Source organism: Sapajus apella, unplaced genomic scaffold, assembly GCF_009761245.1.
Source record: "Sapajus apella isolate SASKATOON/1434 unplaced genomic scaffold, GSC_monkey_1.0 scaffold66, whole genome shotgun sequence".
NCBI lineage: Eukaryota > Metazoa > Chordata > Mammalia > Primates > Cebidae > Sapajus > Sapajus apella.
Genome location: NW_022437006.1, coordinates 42,172 through 52,161, shown reverse-complemented (window position 1 = coordinate 52,161; position 9,990 = coordinate 42,172). Strand labels below are relative to the sequence as shown.

The 9,990-nt window shown below is 38.7% G+C and overlaps 1 protein-coding gene across 7 annotated transcripts in view; it reads left to right on the top strand.

The window, feature by feature from the left end:
• The window catches only part of SINHCAF (SIN3-HDAC complex associated factor), a 46,566-nt gene extending 37,415 nt beyond the window's left edge, over positions 1–9,151 (top strand). For all 7 annotated transcript variants that reach the window (XM_032248247.1, XM_032248251.1, XM_032248248.1 and 4 more), the window contains 2 exons: positions 1,437–1,587; positions 6,833–9,151. In XM_032248247.1, coding sequence (XP_032104138.1) covers positions 1,437–1,587; positions 6,833–6,992 — 311 coding nt within the window. In that variant the 3' untranslated portion in view covers positions 6,993–9,151. The remainder of the gene's footprint in view (positions 1–1,436; positions 1,588–6,832) is intronic.
• Positions 9,152–9,990: the final 839 nt, after the last annotated feature.

Here is a 9,990-nt window from a genome sequence, read left to right as displayed (position 1 = left end):
ACCCAGACTGGAGATACAGTGGCACAAGCTCGGCTCACTGCAACCTCTGCTTCCTGTGTTCATGCGATTCTCCTGTCTCAGCCTCCTGAGTAGCTGGGATTATGGGTGCACGCCACCATGCCCAACTAATTTTTGTATTTTTTAAGTAGTGATGGGGTTTCACCATGTTGGCCAGGCTGGTCTCAAACTCCTGACCTCAGGTGATCCACCCACCTTGGCCTTCCAAAGTGCTGGGATTACAGGCATGAGCCACCGTGCCCGGCTGAGGCTTCCTACTTCTTTGCCAAGGATATGGTTTCATTTATTTCAGACATGTTCATAGTTGCTCACTGAAGTATTTTTGTCATGGCTGCTTTAAAATCTTGGTGAGATAATTCCAGTATCTTTGTCATCTTAGTGTTGGCCTTTTCATTTAGTTTGAGATCTTCCTGATTATTGAACTGATGTGATTTTTTTATTGAAACCTGGACATTTTCAGATTATGTTGTGAGACTTTGAGTTTTATTTAAACCTTCTATTTTATCTGGCTTTTTTGACACCTCTCAGAGCAGGGAAAGAGGGAGGGGCACTACCACCCTGTTAACACCAGGTGTTAGAATTGGAGTTTCTCTCTCAACCTCCATTGACATATCTGAGGTTTGAGGGAGAGGGAGGCTCCTTGTTACTGCTGGGTATCAGGAGAGTTCAGGCTCCCACATGGTGAGGGTGGCCTTGTACTTAGTGGGCCGTAAGGAAAGGCCTGACTTCACTAGGCTTCCTCTGACACCATCGTGGTATAGGTGTTGGGGTGTTTCATATGTCTTGTGAGAGTGGAAGTATAGACTCTTCACCTCAGCCTCTGCTGGGGTTAGGAAAGGTGCCCACAGTTTTTTCTATGGATTTGGCTGAAACAGAAAGGTAATTGTCTAGAAGCGTTTTCTGTCTGGCTAGGCTGCCCTTTCCTAGTTCTTTGCTAGAGAGATCAGGCTTTAACTGGGGTTTTGGATTTTTATGTTGTTGTTGTTGTTGTAGTTTTGGTTGTCTGTATCCATTGGCATTTCTGGGTAGCTGCTGCTTCACTTCCAAAGCTGGGCATTATGAGACAAAAGGAAAACCCGGAAAAACTAAGGAACCTACCACCATGGCTTGCCTTGGGTCTTGAGCTCCCTAGGTGGTTTTACCTTTTGGAGTCTTAGGTTTATTTTATATATAATATCCAGGGATTTTAGTTGTATAAGCAGGAGGAATAGGAAAAAGTATGTCTATTCCATCTTTTCACTTTCTTTTAAAAACACTTTAGTGTGAATATCTTCAAATACCAGTAGTGCATAGAAAATGAATTATTTTTTACTTTGTCTTTTTTACCAACTCATTCACAGTGTCTTATGCTGAGGTTTGGATGCAATTACATGTAGTGAAATTGAAAATTTTATTTTTTCTTTTAATCTTTATTGCAGATTCTGATGCTCACAGTACCACCTCAAGTGCCTCCCCTGCTCAATCTCCTTGTTACAGTAACCAGTCAGATGACGGCTCAGACACAGAGATGGCTTCTGGTTCTAACAGAACACCAGTTTTTTCCTTTTTAGATCTCACATACTGGAAAAGGTAAAAGAAACAGAAAATGTCTCTCAAAAGCAAACCATCTTAATTACAGACAGTGTTTTTCTACTTCTTTAGCAATTAAATGGAGTTTGGCAAACAGCTGGTAACACACATGATTGCAGTGGATTAAGCAGGAATTGAGCAGAGAAGTAGGATTGTGTATGTTCTTCCTATTAAAATTGTTAAAATAAAAATCACATTAAGGTACCTACATTTTCTATTCCCAGATAAATGGAGTAGAAAGACAATATACAGTGGAGAGAATCAGTAAAACTAAGAGTTGGTCCTTCAAAAAAAAAAACATGACAGAAAAGTACTAGAGATAAAGTGGATCAGGAAAAGGAGATGGTACACATAAGCAATTTTAAGAAAGAGAAAAGAAACTTAGATATAGATAAAGCAGAAATTTAAAAAATAATAGGATATTATAGACAACTTTATGCCAATAAATTTGAACATACAGATGAAGGGGGTATAGTACTAGAAAAAACACATCTTACAAAGCTGTCTCAAGAAAAAGTGAAAAACTGAGATAATCTCATAATAAATTGATTTAGGCCAGGTGTGATTATACCTGTAATCCTAGCATTTTGGGAGGCCAAGGTGAAGGGATTGCTTGAGCCTAGGAGATTAGGGTTGCAGTAAGCAATTGTTGTTACCACTGCACTCCAGCCTAGGTGACAAAACAAGACTCTATGTTAAAAAAAAAAGAAAAAGGAGAGTTGATTCAGTGGGCAAAACTCTTCCCTTGAAGAAATACCAGGCCACAATAGGCAAGTTGTACTAAACGTCGCGGAACAGATGATTGGGGCCCATGCACTTTCTTTTCCAGAGTACAGGTAAAATAGGGCATAGGCCCCAGGCATTTTTAAGGCTGATATAAGTTTGATATCAGAACAATGTATCATCAGCCACTAGTTTTATTCTAGGGATGTAAGATTGTTTTGAACATGAGAAGATCAACTAACGTAATTTGCCACATTGACAGTTTCTTTCTTTTTTTTTTTTTCTGAGATGGAGTTTCACTCTTGTTGCCCAAGCTGGAGTGCAGTGGTGCTATCTCAGCTTACTGCAACCTTCACCTCCCTGGTTCAAGTGATTCTCTGGCCGCAGCCTCTTGAGTAGCTGGGATTACAGGCGTGTGCCACCATGCTCAGCTAAACTTTTGTTTTTTTAGTAGAGACAGGGTTTCATTATGTTAGCCAGGCTGGGCTCGAACTCCTGACCTCAGATGATCCACCTGCCTTGGCCTCCCAAAGTGCTGGGATTACAGGCGTGAGCCACCACGCCTGGCCCACACTGATAGTTTCTAAAGGAAGATGTTGTCATTTTAGTGGCACAGAGAAGGAGTTTGACAAATTTGAACATTCCTTTAATGTTTAAAACAAAGCTTTCTTTTGAGACTAAGTCTCACTCTGTTGCCCAGACTGGAGTGCAGTGGCGCAATCTTGGCTCACTGCAACGTTTGCCTCCCGAGTTCAAACAATCTCCTGCCTCAGCCTCCTGAGTAGCTGGGATTACAGGTGCGTGCCACCACACCTGGCTAATTTTTTAAAACAAAACTTTTAGCAAAGTAGGAATAGAAGGAAACTTTCTTACTTAGACAACAGATGTCTTACAAAATGTATAGCCTACATAATACATAACTGTGATAAAATGAAAACATTTTCTGTATGATCAGAAACAAATCAAGAGTGTTGACTATCACCATTTCTATTCAGCATTATGTAGAAGGTTCTAGCCAATACAATATTGATAGTAATAGTGGTAGTGGTAGTACCAGTAGCAGTAAACACTTAGAACCATGCCTAGTGTATAGTGTAAGTACTTTATAGATGGTTTAAATTTATGCTTTTTGTTTTGTTTTGTTTGTGGCAACGGGGTCTTGCTCTGTCTCCCAGATAGGAGTAAAGTAGAATGATCTTGGCTCACTGCAACCGCTGCCTCCCAGGTTCAAGTGTTTCTTTTGCCTCAGCCTCCCAAGTAGCTGGGATTACAGGGCCCCCGCCACCACACCCAGGTGATTTTTGTATTTTTAGTAGAGACTGGGTTTCATTATGCTGGCCAGGCTGGTCTTGAACTCCTGACCTTGTGATCCACCCACCTCGGCCTCCCAAAGTGCTGGGATTATAGGCATGAACTACCATGCCTGGTCAGATATATCCATTTATTCTTTTTTTTAAGAAAATTTAAATTTTTTTAAATTTTAAGGCAGAGTTTCACTCTGTAGCCCAGACTGGAGTGCAGTGGTGTTATCTTGGCTCACTGCAACATCCGCCTCCTGGGCTCAAGCGATTCTCCCACTTCAGCCTCCCAAATAGCTGGATCTATAGGCATGCTCCACCATGCCTGGCTAATTTTTATATTTTAGTAGAGGTGGTGTTTTGCCATATTGGCCAGCCTGTCTTGAACATCTGGCCTCAAGTGATCTGCCTACCTTGACCTCCCAAAGTGCTGGGATTACAGGTTTGAGACACTGCTCCTGGCCTTATTTAATTTTTATAACAATTCTGTGAAGCATTATGTGAAAACAGAGGTACAAAGAGGAAGTACTTTGTTTATGGTTACACAGTAAGTGAGCAGGATTTAAACCTAGGTATTAGAATGATACATTTTGCCTTAGTGTTAGGAAATATAAAAGAACCTAGTAGTAAAATATCAAAATGCCTTTGTTGGAGGAGTTATTTGAAAATTATACAATGTTGTAACATTTATGTATTTTTATATATATTTATTTTTTTGAGGCAGAGTCTCGCTCTGTTCCCCAGGCTGGAGTGCAGTGGTGTGACCTTGGCTCACTTCAACCTCTGCCTCCTGGGTTCAAGCTATTCTTCTGTTGCAGCCTCCAGAGTAGCTGGGATTACAGGTGTGCACCATCCATCACACCTGGCCAATTTTTGTATTTTTAGTTTCACCATGTTGGCCAGGCTGATCTTGAATTCCTGACCTCAGGTGATCCACCCGCCTTGGTCTCCCAAAGTGCTGGGTGTGAGCCACCATGCCCAGCCATTGAATAACATTTAAAGACACCTAAATAAATTGAGAGGTATAGCATATTCATAGATGTTATTAAACCGACTGTTATGAAGATCATCGCTTCGTAGATTCAGGGTAATTGCAGTCAAAACCCCAACATATTTGTGGAACTTGACATGCTAATTTACAATTTATATAGAAAAGCAAAGGGCCCAAAATAGGTATCTTCAGAAGGAAAAGAAAGATGTGGATAAACTTGCCCTAACAGAAATCAAGACATATTATAAAGCCATGGCAATTGATAAAATGTGTTTTTGGACTAGGAGTAGAAAAACCAATGGAATAGTATAGAGAGCCTGGAAACAAATGCATGTGCGTGTACACACACACACACACACACACACACACACACACACAGAAACTTGTTACATGATACATGATGGGGGGTGATTTGTGGGTGAAAATGGTCTGTTCAATAAATGCTGCTAGGATATTATAAACAACATGGTTATTCATGTGGAAAAATTGATTTTGTTTGGTTCCCTATCTCATACCATAGACAAACACCAATTACAGATACATTAAAGTAGAAAATAGAATATGACTTTTGAGTGAGAAAGGATTTTTTATGACAAAGTATTAAGCATTTAAAAAAAACCCTCCAAGTTTGATTACATTTTAATTATGAACTTAAATTCATGAAATAACACCATAAAGAAAGTGAAATGATATCCAGCACTTATATCTGACAGAAGATTAGTATCTGGCATATACAAGCAACTTCTACAATGGACGAAAAAGATAAACCAACAGAAAAATGGACACTCTTAGAAAGGAATCACGAAATAACTCATTAAATGATAATGTGTTCAAACTTTTTGAAAATCAAGGACATATAAATTAAAATTTCAATGAGATACCATTTTACACTCACTAGATTGGTAAAAAAACAAAAATAAAATCTATTACCAAATGTTGGAGAGAGGGTATGGAGTGATGAGAACACTGTCAGTTATAGGTGGTAAATAGTTATAACCATATTGATAAATGGCTGTTTTTGAGTAAAGTTGAAGATGTTTCGATTCCTATATGCCAGCAGTATAAAGTACTAAAAACCTGAAGGATGTATCTGCTAATGTGTACATTAAAATAAGAGTAGATAAATAAAACTGTGTTACATATTCACAGGATAGACTATTACACATAAGTTAAAATGAAATAAAGCTCTACAATAATATGTATGGATCTCAATTAATATTGACCAAAACATTGACATTGCAGAATATATTGTGATTCTGTGTGTGTGTGTGTGTGTGTGTGTGTGTAATGGATAACTGTGCAGTTTGATTAGAGATGCCAACATACGGTGAAACCAAGAAGTAGAAAGAAAAGGGAATGATAAATGTAAAATTAAGCGGGGAGAGGATGAGATGAGGTGAAATAGAACTGAGGAGGGGCCTGGAGGGCGCTTCATAGGAAATGATCTTTTTTCCTTAGAGTATGTGGTGTGTCATTTTTGATATCTTTGCTAACACACACACTTCTTTTTGTTTTTTGTTTTTTTTTTTTGAGACAGAGTTTTGCTCTGTCATCCAGGCTTGAGTGTAGTGGTGTGACTTCAGCTCACTGCAACCTCTGCCTCCTTGGTTCAAGTGATTCTCCTGCCTTAGTCTCCCAAGTAGCTGGGAGACTACAGGCTCATACCACCACGCCTAGCTAATTTTTGCATTTTTGGAAGAGGTGGGGTTTCACTGTGTTTGTCAGGCTGGTCTCGAACTCCTGACCTCGTTATCCACCTGCCTTGGCCTTCCAAAGTGCTGGGATTACAGGCGTGAGCTATCATACCCAGCCCACACACATACTTTTATCTACCCAGTATTTAATTAAAAATTACTGCTTCAGCACTCAGGAGTTGATAAAGAAAAAAAATTCTAGCTGCATCAGCTTGTTTATAGTGGCTGTTGTTTTTTTTAAGAGTTGGTGATTTTGGAGGAAATAGTTAACAACATGAGGGGCAGCCTTTGAAACTGACTGCTGTCTCTCAAAATGCCATCTTCAATATTTAAGAAGATTCCAATGTAGCCTTTAAGGGACCTGGGTAATTCCTCTTTCCTAGCTAATTGGTGTTCCTCTAGGAGCACTTTCACTTAGAATGTGCAAGATTGTAGAAGCATAATTGTTTGGTTATATTGGACTGGTTATAATAGTAGATTTCTTTTGTATTCCTGTTTTTCTTCCTCATTGATGTATCTTCTCCATTTTTTTCTTTTAGACAGAAGATATGTTGTGGGATCATCTATAAAGGCCGTTTTGGGGAAGTCCTCATTGACACACATCTCTTCAAGCCTTGCTGCAGCAATAAGAAAGCAGCTGCCGAGAAGCCAGAGGAGCAAGGGCCAGAGCCTCTGCCCATCTCCACTCAGGGGTGGTGACTGAGGTTTTTATGTGGAAGGGGAATAGAAAAACCATCTAAATTTTGAAAAGACCACAAAGCAACAAACTGACCCTCTTTTTTTTCCCACCCTCGAGACGGAGTTTTGTTCTTGTTGCCCAGGCTGGAGTGCAGTGGCATGATCTTGGCTCACTGCAACCTCTGCCTTCCGGGTTCAAGTGATTCTCCTGCCTCAGCCTCCCGAGTAGCTGGGTTTACAGGTGTCCGCCACCACACTCAGCTAATTTTTATATTTTTAGTAGAGATGGGGTTTCACCACATTGGCCAGGCTGGTCTTGAATGACCTTCTTATTTGTAACTTGGATACCTGCTATTCTGCCAAAAGACAACTTCTAGAGTAGTTTTGAATGGGTTGATTTTCTCCAGTCCTACAAACTCTGAAGCCAGTGTCTAGCTTACTAAGAAAAGAGTTGTACATAATATTTAAGATGCTGAGTATTTCATAGGAAAGCTGAATGCTGCTGTAAAGTGCTCTTTAAGTCTTTTTTTTAAAATCCCCTTCTAATGAATGAAACTAGGGGAATTTCAGGGGACAGAGATGGGATTTGTTGTATGATAAACTGTATGTAGTTTTTAGTCTTTCTGTATTGAGAAGCAGTGGTTGGGGCATTTTTTTTCAGATGGCTGGCTACACTTGTTTTCCCTCATGATAATAAATTTGTCATAACTCAGTAACATGGACTTTGCCCTTAGAGGTAGTTGTTAATAATTTTGAAATATTAAGGCCTTGCCAAGGTTCTGAAGATTCAAACCTGTACTACTGATTATTAAGCAGGACAGACTGAGCTTACTGTTGGCAAATATCTTGGAGGAGAAAGTAATTTCTAAATATACAGAGAGGTAACTTGACTATATATGTTGCGTCCTGTGCTACCTCCCTTCTTATTAATATTTGATAAATATTTTAATTTATGTAAAACTTCTAAAGCAGAATTAAAGCGCCTCTTGGGGAAATGGCAAGTCTTTAGGACAGGTGAGGCCCTGTATGAATAGTACCAAAGCATTACCGTATGGTAGAGAACACACTCTATTAAAAATGGTAAGCTATCTGAAAAATAAAATGTGCGGGTCTTCAGGATGGCACAAAACAGGTTAATGCTTCTTGGGGCACATTTCTTAGAGGGCTTGCTGAGTGTGTAAATATAATCGACTTTTGTTTGTGTTACATGACTTTGATGACTTCACTGAAAATCTGCACAATTCAGTTTTAGCTCTGGATTACTTCAGTTGACCTTTGTGAAGGTTTTTTTTTTTAATCTGTGTAGAGTGGGTGTTTGACTTGTTTTAGCCTATTAGGTTTTTATTTTCTTTCACCCTGTATTAATAGTAAAATTTACTAAAAGAAAAGAGGTTTGTGTTCATGTTAAGTGGGTTGGTTTTGGTTTGGCTTCTTTTAGTTAGGTTTTCTGAACATTGAGATATCCTGAACTTAGAGCTCTTCAATCCTAAGATCCTTATGAAAAGCTTCTCACTGGAACCCAAACCAGAGTACTCTTACTGCCTCTTTTCTAAATGTTCAGGAAGAAGCATCACCAGTTTAGTCTTTTCATAATGAGGGAGAAGCATTTGCCTGCCTTGTAATAACAAGACTCAGTGCTTATTTTTAAACTGTGTTTTAAAAATTGGATAGTATAATAACAATAAGGAGTAAGCCACCTTTTATAAGCACTGTGTAGTTTTATAGTTCTTAATCTAAACATGTTATATTATCTTCTTTTGGAAAAATCCTACATGCTACAAGCCACCAGATACACAGACTATACAGTGAGTTGGGTCGTCTCTACCACAGTCTTTGAGGTGAATTACAAAAGTCCAGCCATTATCATCCTCCTGAGCTATTTTGAAATGGTTTTTTTTTTTTTTTTGTACATTTTGGCTGCAGTATTGGTGGTAGGATATACTATAATATGGATCATCTCTACTTCTGTATTTATTTATTTATTACTAGACCTCAACCACAGTCTTCTTTTTCTCCTTCCACCTCTCTTTGCCTGTAGGATGTACTGTATGTAGTCATGCACTTTGTATTAATATATTAGAAATCTACAGATCTGTTTTGTACTTTTTATACTGTTGGATACTTATAATCAAAACTTTTACTAGGGTATTGAATAAATCTAGTCTTATTAGAAAATAAAAGGGAGCTGTTTTGTGGCTTTGTTTGATAGATCTTCAGTAAGAATAATGTTTCTGGCCTTCACATGTACTCAGTTTAAGTGCTTACTATTAATAACAAGCCATGAAGGGAATAGATTCCTCTTTACTGAGACATAGACTTTAGAATAAAAGACATTTTAACTGATGTGCACAATTATTAATCTAGTAGATAAAATGGACTTAAAAGGAAGAACAAAATGTTCCCAGTAGTTTTTACTGTCTGTGGTGTGGTTTTTTTTTATTGTCTGTGGGTTTAGTGGGAAGCATCCTTGAGACTTTAGGGAAACTATACAAGTAGGAAGGATGGTGGCATTAGGGGTTGGACCCCGGTCCTCAAGTTCCTGGCTGTGTCCCTTGTTAGTAGTTTGAGTTAAATAATTTATGGGATTATTTACTTCACAGGATTATGAGGAATTCTAAAAGGTGTAATCCATATCAAACTTTTAGAAACCAATTGTTTTATTAAGGGCCAGACTTTTTATACTACTGTTAGTATTTAAATTCACTTTGGAATAGTATGGATGATTTGGCTGCCACCTACTACAGTTATTATGAATTTAACAAGGTAACTAAGGAAATGGACAGTACCTGTATTACCTATAGCTGTGTCCTAAGTTACCACAAAATCAGTGGCATAAAACAAATTAATCTGTTTTTGTCTGAGCATGGTTTAGATAGGTCCTTTAGAATGCTCATGGTCTCATCTGCATTCACACCTGGTGATTTAGGAAGAACTCATTTCAGCCTCACTCGGCTGGCAGAATTCAGTTCTTGCCGCTGTAGGACTGAGTGCCCAGACCTCTCTGGTTGTCAGCTGGAGG